Source organism: Tachypleus tridentatus, chromosome 12 (genome assembly GCF_004210375.1).
Source record: "Tachypleus tridentatus isolate NWPU-2018 chromosome 12, ASM421037v1, whole genome shotgun sequence".
Lineage (NCBI taxonomy): Eukaryota > Metazoa > Arthropoda > Merostomata > Xiphosura > Limulidae > Tachypleus > Tachypleus tridentatus.
In genome coordinates this window covers 130,426,627-130,443,305 of record NC_134836.1, presented here as the reverse complement: position 1 = coordinate 130,443,305, position 16,679 = coordinate 130,426,627, and the positions used below count along the sequence as shown (strand labels likewise).

Sequence of the window (16,679 nt, the reverse complement as noted above, 5' to 3'; positions counted from 1 at the left end):
ACTGTATACTGATGTTATTGATGGGAATTGTACTAACGTTACAGGAGCTAAGCAACTGGTTTCTTAGAATGACTGTATACTAAGGTTATTGATGGGGATTGTACTAACGTTACAGGAGCTAAGCAACTGGTTTCTTAGAGTGACTGTATACCGAGGTTATTGATGAGAATTGCACTAACGTTACAGGAGCTAAGCAACTGGTTTCTTAGAGTGACTGTATACCGAGGTTATTGATGAGAATTGTACTAACGTTACAGCAGCTAAGCAACTGGTTTCTTAGAGTGACTGTATACTGAGGTTATTGATGAGAATTGTACTAACGTTACAGCAGTTAAGCAACTGGTTTCTTAGAGTGACTGTATACCGAGGTTATTGATGAGAATTGTACTAACGTTACAGCAGCTAAGCAACTGGTTTCTTAGAGTGACTGTATACTGAGGTTATTGATGAGAATTGTACTAACGTTACAGCAGTTAAGCAACTGGTTTCTTAGAATGACTGTATACTAAGGTTATTGATGGGAATTGTACTAACGTTACAGGAGCTACGTTTTTTAGAATGACTGTATACTGAGGTTATTGATGGGAATTGTACAAAGATTATAGGAGCTAAGCAACTGGTTCATTAGAAGGACGATGTATTAAGGGTATTAAAGGGACTCTGTACCAGGGATAATATTGGGATAAATCAACAAAACACTTGAATGGACCAAGGCTATAAGAAAGAACATAATTATATGAATACTTGATGTTGATTATTTTCCTGAAATGGCTCGTTTTCATAATATCCGAACCGTACAGACTGTTGCATAAAAAACACTTCCAACAATTCATATTAATTATGTGCGTTTTATTGGAATTACAAAAACAAGTCAATTTGAAGATAATATTACAAACAATACAAATAGAAGTTTTAGTTAACAGGTATGAAGTACCCGAAATACAACATTCTTGGAAAGCTAAAATCGAAAGAAATAAAAATGAAATATACATAATATATGAATATAACAATTAATATTATCTTTTCATCCTTAATTTGGTAATTAAACATGTGATTAAATCAATTTTGTTTAAGTAGTCCACGAATGACACATGCAGAGAATAGTTGAACTGTACATAAAATTTGAAACCTTTACTGGTCTCAGTCATTAAATCTATACACTCTACCTGCACATGTATTTACTTTATTTCAATTCTTGTAGGTTTTGAATGTCAAGTGAACAGTTGAGAGAAAATGTTATTTTCAAATAGATGTAATTCTCCAGAAAATGGTATTTCTGTTACAAGTTTGTCTTAGTAAAATATAGTTTTTATTTGTAAGTAATGTTAAAGTAATAAGTGATAGCTACAACATCGTGGAAGTTGTTGATAAATTACAACTAAACAGAAATTTCTTCAGAAACTATTTTCTCTTATACAACGTGAAAATATTCGTAGTTGTTTAAGAAGACAACAATTGTTTTATAAATACCTGGAAAGTACTTGAATCTGTAGAACCCACGAGTAGTTAGTTAAACAGTAAACAGAGATATATTTATTCTGTTGAACAAGCAGTAGAATATGGTAGCAGGGTAATCCATACTTCAAGATAAAACAATCTAAATTTCTAATGTAAAATATCATGTTGTTTACTTCTTATATATAAAACTATATGTTGTTTAAAATCCATCTTCATCACAACAACAAATGAGAGATTCATACAGAAACACATCCATCTCTAGATACAAGGTCTTATTTTGAGAGAAAATCCTTTAAACGTGTAGGCGGGTGGGGAAGAAACAAACGTGTCCCGAAATTCCATCTACATAGGTATAAAACGAACTATATTGAATGTAAAAACAACACCACAATCCACTCATTTTAGTGATAAACCGTTACCAAGTGTACATACCCCTAGATCTTAGGGGCTACTCATGTCCTCTTTCCCCGTTACTGATGTCTGCTTACTCAAACGTTAATAAATAAATAACTACACAATAAAATGTCTCTTAATTAAACCTTTGTAACAACACATGAAAAGTCAACTCAAGTAATTAGGAATACATTATTAATATTTCACTAACCGATATTTATTTTAACAAACACACATGTTTTCCCCATTCTACTTCAAGTGGTTGAGTTGTAGGTTTGGGGTTTGATATTCCTGGTAAGCACGAGTTGTTACTCAGTGTCTAGCAAAAAAAACAACAAAAAAAACAGCACTTTTCAGGATTTTTCCTAAAGTTGCTTTCCACAATTTGCTGTGTCCTCCAGATGGAGCCTCTTATACGATTCTTTCTCCAGGAAGATGCTGCTCGTCTGATTGGTTACCTCCTGTATAAACAAAGACCGATGAAATATTGATATAACTAAATACAGAACGTGACAGTAGTTGAGCTAACTCAGTTCTTATTTTATAATTAAAAAAAAAACTGGAGACAACTAAGAATTACAGGAAATATTGTTGTTTCATTAGTTGTTTACAAACTGTAAGTTCTTTGTTTCATTAGTTGTTTACAAACTGTTAGTTCTTTGTTTCATTAGTTGTTTACAAACTGTTAGTTCTTTGTTTCATTAGTTGTTTACAAACTGTTAGTTCTTTGTTTCATTAGTTGTTCACAAACTGTAAGTTCTTTGTTTCATTAGTTGTTCACAAACTGTAAGTTCTTTGTTTCATTAGTTGTTCACAAACTGTAAGTTCTTTGTTTCATTAGTTGTTTACAAACTGTTAGTTCTTTGTTTCATTAGTTGTTTACAAACTGTTAGTTCTTTGTTTCATTAGTTGTTTACAAACTGTAAGTTCTTTGTTTCATTAGTTGTTTACAAACTGTTAGTTCTTTGTTTCATTATTTGTTTACAAACTGTAAGTTCTTTGTTTCATTAGTTGTTTACAAACTGTTAGTTCTTTGTTTCATTAGTTGTTTACAAACTGTAAGTTCTTTGTTTCATTAGTTGTTTACAAACTGTAAGTTCTTTGTTTCATTAGTTGTTTACAAACTGTTAGTTCTTTGTTTCATTAGTTGTTTACAAACTGTAAGTTCTTTGTTTCATTAGTTGTTTACAAACTGTTAGTTCTTTGTTTCATTAGTTGTTTACAAACTGTTAGTTCTTTGTTTCATTAGTTGTTTACAAACTGTAAGTTCTTTGTTTCATTAGTTGTTTACAAACTGTTAGTTCTTTGTTTCATTATTTGTTTACAAACTGTAAGTTCTTTGTTTCATTAGTTGTTTACAAACTGTTAGTTCTTTGTTTCATTAGTTGTTTACAAACTGTTAGTTCTTTGTTTCATTAGTTGTTTACAAACTGTAAGTTCTTTGTTTCATTAGTTGTTTACAAACTGTTAGTTCTTTGTTTCATTAGTTGTTTACAAACTGTTAGTTCTTTGTTTCATTAATTGTTTACAAACTGTTAATTCTTTGTTTCATTAGTTGTTTACAAACTGTAAGTTCTTTGTTTCATTAGTTGTTTACAAACTGTTAGTTCTTTGTTTCATTAGTTGTTTACAAACTGTAAGTTCTTTGTTTCATTAGTTGTTTGCAAACTGTTAGTTCTTTGTTTCATTAGTTGTTTACAAACTGTAAGTTCTTTGTTTCATTAGTTGTTTACAAACTGTAAGTTCTTTGTTTCATTATTTGTTTACAAACTGTAAGTTCTTTGTTTCATTAGTTGTTTACAAACTGTAAGTTCTTTGTTTCATTATTTGTTTACAAACTGTTAGTTCTTTGTTTCATTAGTTGTTTACAAACTGTAAGTTCTTTGTTTCATTAGTTGTTTACAAACTGTAAGTTCTTTGTTTCATTAGTTGTTTACAAACTGTTAGTTCTTTGTTTCATTAGTTGTTTACAAACTGTAAGTTCTTTGTTTCATTAGTTGTTTACAAACTGTTAATTCTTTGTTTCATTAGTTGTTTACAAACTGTAAGTTCTTTGTTTCATTAGTTGTTTACAAACTGTAAGTTCTTTGTTTCATTAGTTGTTTACAAACTGTTAATTCTTTGTTTCATTAGTTGTTTACAAACTGTTAGTTCTTTGTTTCATTAGTTGTTTACAAACTGTAAGTTCTTTGTTTCATTAGTTGTTTACAAACTGTAAGTTCTTTGTTTCATTAGTTGTTTACAAACTGTTAGTTCTTTGTTTCATTATTTGTTTACAAACTGTTAGTTCTTTGTTTCATTAGTTGTTTACAAACTGTAAGTTCTTTGTTTCATTAGTTGTTTACAAACTGTTAGTTCTTTGTTTCATTATTTGTTTACAAACTGTAAGTTCTTTGTTTCACTAGTTGTTTACAAACTGTTGGTTCTTTGTTTCATTAGAAACATATTTTGAGATTTAACTAATCAATAATCAAATTTAATTAAATGCTGCTATCAATAAAACAGTTCTGGGATTCTAACTATAATCTACCTTGGTGATCTATGAGTCATTTTGATTGAATTAAAGCCATGTAGATCATAGATGGCAGCACGCTACCGTCCATCATTCACCACTGGTGTGTGTGTGTGTTTTCTTATAGCAAAGCCACATCGGGCTATCTGCTGAGCCCGCCGAAGGGAATCGAACCCCTGATTTTAGCGTTGTAAATCCGTAGACTTACCGTTGTACTAGCGGTGGGCCCATTCATCACTGACCATCATCATTCACGCTGTTGGCTCGATTATTATTTTAGTCTTGTAAAAGGTTTTTTTTTGTTTGTTTGATTTTGAATTTCGCACAAAGCTACTCGAGGGCTATCTACGCTAGCCGTCCCTAATTTAGCAGTGTAAGACGAGAGGGAAGGCAGCTAGTCATCACCACCCACCGCCAACTGTTGGGCTATTCTTTTACCAACGAACAGTGGGATTGATCGTCACATTATAACGCCTCCACGGCTGAAAGGGCGAGCATGTTTGGCGCGAAGGGGATGCGAACCCGCGACCCTCATATTACGAGTCGCACGCCATAACACGCTTGGCCATGTTGTAAAAGGACCATGCTAACAAAGAGAAAGTTAACTGCGTTATCTGTCCGTAATGTAGCAGCGCTACATTAGAAGAAAGGCAGCTAGTCAATATTACCCAACGCCTACTATTAGGCTACTCTTTTATCAGTGAATAGTGGAATTAATCGTAATATTATTATACCCTCACGACTGAATGGGCGAGTATGTTCGGTAATGTGGACTCGGACATCATGAGGCCAACTTGGGGATTCATTATTACTCTTGTGACGCACCAGCAAGCAACGTTTTTATTTTATCAAGCTTCCTTTTAGGTACGAATACATTTCCTGACAAAGTTTTAAAAATATTTAAATTCAGATTGAAGAAGTAATTGTTCCAAGAAAACTAGACAGAAATCAACATATAATATAAAATAAAAAAACAAATAATTGTTTTTAATTATTTGCACCTCACACAAGTCAAGTCCTATTGTTTGTTTCTGGTTCTAACTGTTCTCTTAGTCTTTAAAATATTGTTCAAACATTTTCTTTTATCTCTTCTGTAAGAGACGTACGTTCCCTTCTAGTAATCTCCTTTTAAAATAATAATATATTTCGATTAACCCAAAATTGTAGCACTCTCGAACACAGATCACTCCTGTGGTAGAATTATTGATCTCGGAACTCGTGAAAATGGTTTTAATCCACGTGACATCACTTAATTTTCCACGCACTTTCAGCATTACAACAGTGTCAGTCGATCCCGTAAAGTGAAGAATGTAAGGTGCTGCTAACTAGCTGTCTTTCTTGTAGTCAGTAATTCAAATTACGGACATCGGTAGAGAACCCAAAAAACTATGTCAGGAATACAAGACACAAAAATGTACTTTGTGCAGTTTTGTGGAAAGTTGAAGCTAAATCCGTATGGACAGTAAGGTATGAACCCATTACACTTCTACAGTAAAGTCGAAAGTCATTTCAGTTAAAACAAAACTCTCTCAAGTTTCCCATCAATGACAAAACAATACCAGACTGAACAACCTACATGAATTTTACACTAAGACGAAAACATTAAAAATAGTATTTATTTAAAATGTTCTCATATTAGGATTAGAACTGGTAAAATATGTGAGAAACATACACTGAACTGTTCGTGATATGGAGCATGGTTTTTCAAACTGTGCTCCGCCATAGTTATCTGGGGCTCCGAGGAGAAATTTTAGAATGTTAATATTTTTTCTTAAAGCTATAGAATTGAATCAAAATACGCTGTACAAAAAAAGTAAAAAGTATTGAATAACAATAGTTTGCATCCAGCAAAGTTAAAACGACATCTGGAAACCAAACACTTCCAATTAAAAAATCAAACTTCCGAGTATTTCAAACGAAAGTGTTTACAATTAAATAGAAGAAAAGCTATATTTCGCTAGTTTGTCCATCAGGACAACAAAGGTGCTATTATTACTTCATATCATGTTATTTACCGTATTGCAAAGTTAGGTGAAGCTCATACTAGTGCAGAATATTTGATAAAACCAAGCGCAAAAGATTTGGTAGAGTGCACGATTGATGAGAAATTTCTTAAAAAAACATTAACTCTGTGCCTCTTTCTGACAACTCGGTTTCTCGAAGAATCAGGGATATGTCAGCAAATTGCTTAACGGAGTTAATAAGGAAAAGAGAGTCCATCTTTTTCCCTTCAGATGGATGAGTCAACAGACGTCGCAAGTTATACGATGTTGCTTGTGTTTGTTCGCTGTATTCACAAAACTAGTTTTGAAGAAGACATGTTTATTTGTAAACCTTTGCCTACTCAAACAACAAAGAAACATTTAAACTGATCGATTTATTTATCAAAGAGCATGAGATCCAATATCAGCTTTGCTTTAATAGTTGTAGTGATTGGGTTGCAGCTGTAACTGGAAAATTATCCGGCGCAGTGTCACGCATCAAAAATAAAAACCCGGACATCGAGAGTATCCACTGCTGTCTTTATCGTCATGCACTTACAATGATACGAATGCCAGAAGACTTAAAAGAGGTATTGGGATATGTCATAAAAGTAGTTAATTTTATAAAATCAAGACCACTCAATGCGAGGATTTTCAGTTTATTCTGTGAGAATATGGAAATTTCCATAAAAATTTGCTGCTTCATATTGAAGTCCGATGGCTTTATCAGAGTAAAGTACTTGCTCGGTTTTACGAACTGCATGAGGAGATAGTTTTCTTTTTTATCTGAATGCCATTTTGAAATTGCATACAAATTAAGGGACAAATGCTGGATATAGAAAGTGGCTTACTTTTCGGACGTATTTACCTATCTGAATGAAGTGAATGCTATAATGCAGGTTACCAGGGTAAATAAAGTTCAGAGTAAAATGAAAGCGTTTCAACGTAAGTTAAAACTTTGGGGTGAATGTATACTTATGGAAGAACTTGATTATTTCTAAAACCTCAGTGGTTTTTCACTTATGTTCAGAGTAAAATTAAAGCGTTTCAACGTAAGTTAAAACTTTGGGGTGAATGTATACTTATGGAAGAACTTGATTATTTCTAAAACCTCAGTGGTTTTTCACTTATGTTCAGAGTAAAATGAAAGCGTTTCAACGTAAGTTAAAACTTTGGGGTGAATGTATACTTATGGAAGAACTTGATTATTTCTAAAACCTCAGTGGTTTTTCACTTATGTTCAGAGTAAAATTAAAGCGTTTCAACGTAAGTTAAAACTTTGGGGTGAATGTATACTTATGGAAGAACTTGATTATTTCTAAAACCTCAGTGGTTTTTCACTTATGTTCAGAGTAAAATGAAAGCGTTTCAACGTAAGTTAAAACTTTGGGGTGAATGTATACTTATGGAAGAACTTGATTATTTCTAAAACCTCAGTGGTTTTTCACTTATGAGTAAAATTTCCTTAAATGAAGATACAACAGTTTCAGTCTTGCAGCACGTATCTGATTTGTGTACAACTACTGTGGAGTACTTCCCTCCTCATTTAGAAAAATTACTGTGGATTCAAAATCCTTTTGTCGACTCTGCCTTTGAAAGAGAAAGAACAGCTTATAGATATTTCAACTGATAACAAAAGTTCAGCAGAAAGAAATTACACAATTTTGGATTCAAATAGCCATGGAATACTTTGAAATAAGTAACAGGGCTTTGAAAATTGTGATGCGTTTTCCAACAACATATCTTTGTGAGCAAACATTTTCACTGTATACAGCTACATAGACCAAATTCAGAAACAGGCTTAAACCTGAAGATGATTTGTACTTAGAGGTAACAACCATAACCAAAAGCAAGCCCATTCAAAGCAGTAATAAATAAATCAGTACACTATACTTTTACTGATATCAATTTTGTGAGAAGAATTTTTTTAACAAGCAGAAGAAAATATGTTTCTTTAAATATTGATACTTTTAATAAATTTATATTTTAAAAGTTTGAAGTAAACTTTATCTGATGCTAGTGACCGATTGTTTTTATTGAAGTAAACTTTATCTGGTGTTAGTGACCAATTATTTCTATTGAAGTAAACTTTATCTGGTGCAAGTGACCGATTGTTTCTATTGAAGTAAACTTTATCTGGTGCAAGTGACCGATTGTTTCTATTGAAGTAAACTTTATCTGATGTTAGTGAACGATTGTTTCTATTGAAGTAAACTTTATCTGGTGCAAGTGACCGATTGTTTCTATTGAAGTAAACTTTATCTGGTGCAAGTGACCGATTGTTTCTATTGAAGTAAACTTTATCTGATGCTAGTGACCAATTGTTTCTGTTGGAGTAAACTTTATCTGGTGCTAGTGACCGATTGTTACTATTGAAGTAAACTTTATCTGATGCTAGTGAACAATTGTTTCTATTGAAGTAAACTTTATCTGGTGCAAGTGACCGATTGTTTCTATTGAAGTAAACTTTATCTGGTGCAAGTGACCGATTGTTTCTATTGAAGTAAACTTTATCTGGTGCAAGTGACCGATTGTTTCTATTGAAGTAAACTTTATCTGATGCTAGTGACCGATTGTTTCTATTGAAGTAAACTTTATCTGGTGCAAGTGACCGATTGTTTCTATTGAAGTAAACTTTATCTGGTGCAAGTGACCGATTGTTTCTATTGAAGTAAACTTTATCTGGTGCAAGTGACCGATTGTTTCTATTGAAGTAAACTTTATCTGATGCTAGTGACCGATTGTTTCTATTGAAGTAAACTTTATCTGATGCTAGTGACCGATTGTTTCTATTGAAGTAAACTTTATCTGGTGTTAGTTACCGATTGTTTCTATTGAAGTAAACTTTATCTGGTGTTAGTGACCGATTGTTTCTATTGAAGTAAACTTTATCTGATGTTAGTGACCAATTGTTTCTATTGAAGTAAACTTTATCTGATGCTAGTGACCAATTGTTTCTATTGAAGAAATCTTTATCTGATGTTAGTGACCAATTGTTTCTATTAAAGTAAACTTTATCTGATGTTAGTGACCGATTGTTTCTATTAAAGTAGACTTTATCTGATGCTAGTGACCAATTGTTTCTATTAAAGTAAACTTTATCTGATGCAAGTGACTGATTGTTTCTATTGAAATAAACTTTATCTGATGCTAGTGACCAATTGTTTTATTGAAGTAAACTTTATCTGGTGTTAGTGACTGGTGGTTTCTATTGAAGTAAACTTTATCTGATGCTAGTGACCAATTGTTTTTATTGAAGTAAACTTTATCTGGTGTTAGTGACTGATTGTTTCTATTGAAGTAAACTTTATCTGATGCTAGTGATCAATTGTTTCTATTGAAGTAAAATTTATCTGATGCTAGTGACTGATTGTTTCTATTGAAGTAAACTTTATCTGGTGTTAGTAACCAATTGTTTCTATTGAAGTAAACTTTATCTGATGCTAGTGACCCAATTGTTTTTATTGAAGTAAACTTTATCTGATGTTAGTAACCAATTGTTTCTATTGAAGTAAACTTTATCTGGTACTGGTAACCAATTGTTTCTATTGAGGTAAACTTTATCTGATGCTAGTGACCAATTGTTTCTATTGAAGTAAACTTTATCTGATGTTAGTAACCAATTGTTTTTCTTGAAGTAAACTTTATCTGATGTTAGTGACCAATTGTTTCTATTGAAGTAAACTTTATCTGATGCTAGTGACCAATTGTTTCTATTGAAGTAAACTTTATCTGATGCTAGTGACCAATTGTTTCTATTAAAGTAAACTTTATCTGATGCTAGTGAATAATTGTTTCTATTGAAGTAAACTTTATCTGATGCTAGTGACCAATTGTTTCCATTGAAGTAAACTTTATCTGGTGTTAGTGACCAATTGTTTCTATTAAAGTAAACTTTATCTGATGCTAGTGACCAATTGTTTCTATTGAAGTAAACTTTATCTGGTGTTAGTGATTGATTGTTTCTATTGAAGTAAACTTTATCTGATGCTAGTGACCAATTGTTTCTATTTTTAGTGTAAATATTTTTCTTTCTAATGTGAAGCTCCGCAGGTCTAAAATGTTTGTAAGCCCCTGATTTAAAGGTCTATGTAACAGAAAACATTAACAATGTCATATCCAGCACACGAAACGTATATGGATATTGCCATATAGAAATGGTCGGAGTACGTGTGGTTTGCTGTGACCCTTATGTTGTATCTACAAGTGCATGATCTTCCGAGGTCTTTAAAACTTAAAACCAGCTAAAGATAAAATGAAAGAGTGTAAAAAGCCAGTAGTTAATACTTAAAAACGACCTCGTATTTCGAACACAACTTTTGATGAAACGTTGTAAATGTACATTTCTGACTTGATAAAACTAGTAAGGAGTGTCAGATTGAGTGGAAAATTCTTTACTACGTTTTTGACCTTACTTTCAGATATACAGACGCAAAATTTTAAAAACAAAATAATAAAAATAAGAAGTTACCTTACTTAAACTGTAGAGCAACAGTGCCACATTAATTAGGATCTTTTCATTTGGAAACACTAAGCCTAAATTTCCTACATGTACACTGTTCAACTCTTTCACCAGACTACGAGAAGGTCAACTTATATATCTAAACTACTCACCTCTTCAAGTTGGTCACAAGAAGGTCAACTTATATATGTACACTAGTCACATCTTCAGCTAGGTCACTAGAAGGTCAACTTATATATCTAAACTACTCACCTCTTCAAGTTGGTCACGAGAAGGTCAACTTATATATGTACACTAGTCACATCTTCAGCTAGGTCACTAGATGGTCAACTTATATATGTACAGTATTCACATCTTCAGCTAGGTCACTATAAGGTCAACTTATATATGTACACTAGTCACATCTTCAGCTAGGTCACTATAAGGTCAACTTATATATGTACACTAGTCACATCTTCAGCTAGGTCACTAGAAGGTCAACTTATATATGTACACTAGTCACATCTTCAGCTAGGCCACTAGAAGGTCAACTTATGTATGTACACTAGTCACATCTTCAGCTAGGTCACTAGAAGGTCCAATTATATATGTACACTATTCACATCTTCAGCTAGGCCATGAAAAGGTCAACTTATATATGTACACTAGTCACATCTTCAGCTAGGTCACTAGAAGGTCAACTTATATATGTACAATAGTCACACGTTAAGTTATATATGTACACTACTTACCTCTTTCACCAGACCACGTGTAGGTCAACCTAAAGGATCTCCAACACTTAACGACAGCGGCTTTCACCTAAATGTCGAAAACAATACTACGGTCAACGTTCGAGTTCCTTGTACGCAAAGACATAACAGTAAGAGAGATAAGCTAAGACAACTACCAAGTGTGGATTTAAACAGTTTTAAAACACAAGGTAAACCCTGATACTGATTAAAATAATTAACTAGTTTCAAGTGTTTTGATTTCTCCTGAATGATAGTTTTATTACACTCTAGGCTAAGATACTAAAGACATCGATATACATTAATAACTACTACACGTTACACTTTCTTATTGTGTGTACATATACATATTATTGTTATTCTAACTGTCTTGCATTATTCTATTAGTTCATGAATTTAAAATTAAATCTTTTAATTTGCCTCTAACTGGATATCACTGGAGGTAACGCGGAAAACAACTTAAAGCTTAAAGTCACTGCACTCCTACACTATTACACTCTAATAAGCCTTGTAAGTATATCCAAGTTGGTATACTCCATTATATCATGCGTTAAGTTTTCACTTAATCTCTATGTAGAAGCTTTCTGTGATTATTAGAGTTTATAACCTTGAGAAGATAATTAAAGAGTTGATCATAACTGAACTAGATAGGTACTTACAAGAAGCTGATCACAACTGAACTAGTTATGTACTTGCAGGTAGTTGATCATAACTGAACTAGTTAGGTACTTATAGTTATTTGATCACAACTGAACTGGTTATGTACTTATAGTTATTTGATCACAACTGAACTAGTTAGGTACTTACAGGTAGTTGATCACAACTGAAATAGATAGGTACTTATAGTTAGTTGATCACAACTGAACTAGTTATGTACTTACAGGTAGTTGTTCACAATTGAACTAGTTATGTACTTGCAGGTAGTTGTTCACAACTGAACTAGTTAGGTATTTACAGGTAGTTGATCACAACTGAAATAGATAGGTACTTACAGGTAGTTGTTCACAACTGAACTAGTTATGTACTTACAGGTAGTTAATCACAACTGAAATAGATAGGTACTTACAGGCAGTTGATCACAACTGAACTAATTAGGTACTTACAGGTAGTTGTTCACAACTGAACTAGTTATGTACTTACAGGTAGTTAATCACAACTGAAATAGATAGGTACTTACAGGCAGTTGATCACAACTGAACTAATTAGGTACTTACAGGTATTTGTTCACCTGTTTCGTGTACAGACACTCACCTCATGATTAATGAAACAGTATAATAGAGCAAGAACAAAGCCCTGGGAAGAAGACAGAAGATGGGTAGAATACGCCCATACGCCAAACTCCACAGCTGATTTATCGAGTGGGGCAGGGATAACCTGTAGAACAGAAGTGATGCCTAGCAAAGGCAGAAGAAACAGAGCAGCTCTCACTGCAACCCTGTAACAGGAAAGTGAAAGATATACATACATAATACTGTTTCACAAGGAACTCAAAGATTTCCATTTAAAATAACTCCAGTAAAAGCACAAACATTTCAAACTTGTGTTTATTTTGTATCAATGTTTAAGAGCCTTAAATTTACTTTTTAGACTATCAATTAGACTATTCTCCCATCTGAACTTCATGAATGTTAGACTAACATTGTTCTATTGTCTACATGAAGAATTTAAGACGAACGTTTGTTTCATAGGGAACACAAAACTATTACACATTTTACACGTAAGACTGTTTTACGATGAACCTTAGGAATGTAAGACTTCAAATTATTTTACACGGAATCTCAAGGAATATGACTTAAGCTTGGTAGACATTAAACCTCAAAACAACTTACTTAATCTTTTGAATCTCGGTATTGTTTGTGTTGTGAACCTTCATAAAGATGATACAAACAACGTTGAGAAGGACAACCAGGTTCACCTGTGAAGAAGAAGGAAAAGGAAAGTAATGTGTCACAGGTAAAATCAAACTGAGTCACAGGTAAAATCAAACTGTGTCACATGTAGTGATACTGAACCAAACTGTGTCACAGCTAGTGATACTAAACCAAACCGTGTCTTAGGTAGTGATACTAAACCAAACTGTGTATTAGGTAGTGATACTAAATCAAACTGTGTCACAGGTAGTGATACTAAAACAGTGTCACAAGTAGTGTAACTAAACCAAACTGTGTCACAGGTAGTGATACTAAACCAAACTGTGTCACAGGTAGTGATACTAAACCAAACTGTGTCACAGGTAGTGATACTAAAAACCAAACTGTGTCACAGGTAGTGATACTGAACCAAACTGTGTATTAGGTAGTGATACTAAACCAAACTGTGTATTAGGTAGTGATACTAAATCAAACTGTGTCACAGGTAGTGATACTAAACCAAACTGTGTATTAGGTAGTGATACTAAACCAAACTGTGTCACAGGTAGTGATACTGAACCAAACTGTGCCACAGGTAGTGATACTGAACCAAACTGTGTCACAGGTAGTGATGCTAAACCAAACTGTGTCACAGGTAGTGATACTAAACCAAACTGTGTCACAGGTAGTGATACTGAACCAAACTGTGTCACAGGTAGTGATACAAAACCAAACTGTGTCACAGGTAGTGATACAAAACCAAACTGTGTCACAGGTAGTGATACTGAACCAAACTGTGTCACAGGTAGTTATACAAAACCAAACTGTGTCACAGGTAGTGATACTGAACCAAATTGTGTCACAGGTAGTGATACTAAAACAAATTGTGTCACAGATAGTGATACTGAACCAAACTGTGTCACAGGTAGTGATACTAAACCAAACTGTGTCACAGGTAATGATACTAAACCAAACTGTGTCACAGGTAGTGATACTAAACCAAACTGTGTCACAGGTAGTGATACTAAACCAAACTGTGTCACAGGTAGTGATACTGAACCAAACTATGTCACAGGTCGTGATACTTAACGAAACTGTGTCACAAGTGGTCATACTATACGAAACTGTGTCACAGTTCGTGATACTAAACCAAACTGTGTCAAAAGTCGTGGTACTAATGCAAACTGTGTCACAGGTAGTGATACTAAACGAAACTGTGTCAAAAGTCGTGATACTAATGCAAATTGTGTCAAAAGTCGTGATACTAATGCAAACTGTGTCAAAAGTCGTGATACTAATGCAAACTGTGTCACAAGTCGTAATACTAAACGAAACTGTGTCACAGGTAGTGATACTGAACCAAACTGTGTCACAGGTCGTAATACTAAACGAAACTGTGTCACGGCTCTTGATGCTAAACCAAGCTGTGTCAAAAGTCGTGATACTAATGCAAACTGTGTCACAGGTCGTGATACTAAACGAAACTGTGTCACAGGTCGTAATAATAATGCAAACTGTGTCACAGGTCGTAATACTAAACGAAACTGTGTCACAGGTACTGAACCAAACTGTATCACAAGTCGTGATACTAAAACAAAGTGTGCCACTGATTTAATCACTGAATGTTAAATGAGAAACACTATATTGTATTCATCGTTGTAGTTATAATATCGGTAGGAACTTAATATTCGAATCATACACAGATGACTTTTTGTGTAAAACAATACAATGGGTAAATAAAACTTAAAAATGAAATAGTTCTGTAGTTGTGTTACTGCATAATGGTTTAAAGACATGAACTTAAGATGGTGAACCATGAAGTTGAAGTTACATTTGTAACTATGAGTGGTGTCAACCCCACTTTATGAGATACTCTCTTCCTTTTCTTGAATTGAAAGTAAAGTGGTAGATTTTGCTTCCTGTCTTCGGTACCAGAATCTACTTGTTACGCCACAACGTAATCTTATTTTTCTTTGTTTGTAATAAACTGATTTCTTACTCACTTCGGGTAAACGGAAGCAGAAAAAAACAAAACATAAAAACCAAACTTAAGAACAAAAGTGTTGACGTCAAATGTCTCGTGTAATATGGAGAACACTTTTCATCCATCATAAGATTTGTTGTTAGGTAACGTTAGGGTACCATTTCCTGCACGAGCCTTAATGCGTGAAAAACTAATCAAACTTAAGAAATTCCAATTTCCTATCAGCGAATACTAACTTCATCAGGGCATCCTTAACGTAGGAATCACAGTTCTTCGTGAGGGAGGTGTTACGTGATGAAATGGTGTCAGCCACCACCGCCACCTTCTGTATTTGTTCATATATTATAAATGTCAAACCTACTTCTTAGACACTGTCACTGTTACGAAGCCTGTTTCGTTCAAAATAATTCATCAACATAACTGTTAAATCAGAACTATAAACACAGAGTTAGTGGCCGTTTAAACAACAAGGTAGATAAAAAAAATCCACTGTGAATCAAACATTAGCACTTTACTGTAACTTGGACTGTCGCTATAATTACTGTTCCTATGATTATAAGGTAGTTTTACTGTTCCTATGATTATAAGGTCGTTTTACTGTTCATATGATTATAAGGTCGTTTTACTGTTCCTATCATTATAAGGTCGTTTTACTGTTCCTATCATTATAAGGTCGTTTTACTGTTACTATGATTATAAGGTCGTTTTACTGTTCCTATGATTATAAGGTCGTTTTACTGTTCCTATGATTATAAGGTCGTTTTACTGTTACTATGATTATAAGGTCGTTTTACTGTTCCTATGATTATAAGGTCATTTTACTGTTCCTATCATTATTAGGTCGTTTTACTGTTCCTATCATTATAAGGTCGTTTTACTGTTCCTATCATTATAAGGTCGCTTTACTGTTCCTATCATTATAAGGTCGCTTTACTGTTCCTATCATTATAAGGTCGCTTTACTGTTCCTATCATTATAAAATCGTTTTACTGTTCCTATCATTATAAGGTCGTTTTACTGTTCCTATGATTATAAGGTCGTTTTACTGTTCCTATCATTATAAGGCCGCTTTACTGTTCCTATCATTATAAGGTCGTTTTACTATTCCTATCATTATAAGGTCGTTTTACTGTTCCTATCATTATAAGGTCGTTTTACTGTTCCTATCATTATAAGGTAGTTTTACTGTTCCTATGATTATAAGGTCGTTTTACTGTTCCTATGATTATAAGGTCGTTTTACTGTTCCTATCATTATAAGGTAGTTTTACTGTTCCTATCATTATAAGGTAGTTTTACTGTTCCTATGAT

At 33.4% G+C, this 16,679-nt stretch overlaps 1 protein-coding gene across 1 annotated transcript in view; it reads right to left on the bottom strand.

The window, feature by feature from the left end:
- Window positions 1-835: 835 nt before the first annotated feature.
- LOC143234697 (PDF receptor-like) overlaps window positions 836-16,679 on the bottom strand; it is a 30,911-nt gene continuing 15,067 nt past the window's right edge. Inside the window, exons 9-12 of the mRNA XM_076472255.1 lie at window positions 13,365-13,450; window positions 12,787-12,970; window positions 11,539-11,605; window positions 836-2,312 (exon numbers count right to left, since the gene is read on the bottom strand). Of these exons, the coding sequence (XP_076328370.1) occupies window positions 2,263-2,312; window positions 11,539-11,605; window positions 12,787-12,970; window positions 13,365-13,450 (387 nt within the window). The 3' untranslated portion in view covers window positions 836-2,262. The remainder of the gene's footprint in view (window positions 2,313-11,538; window positions 11,606-12,786; window positions 12,971-13,364; window positions 13,451-16,679) is intronic.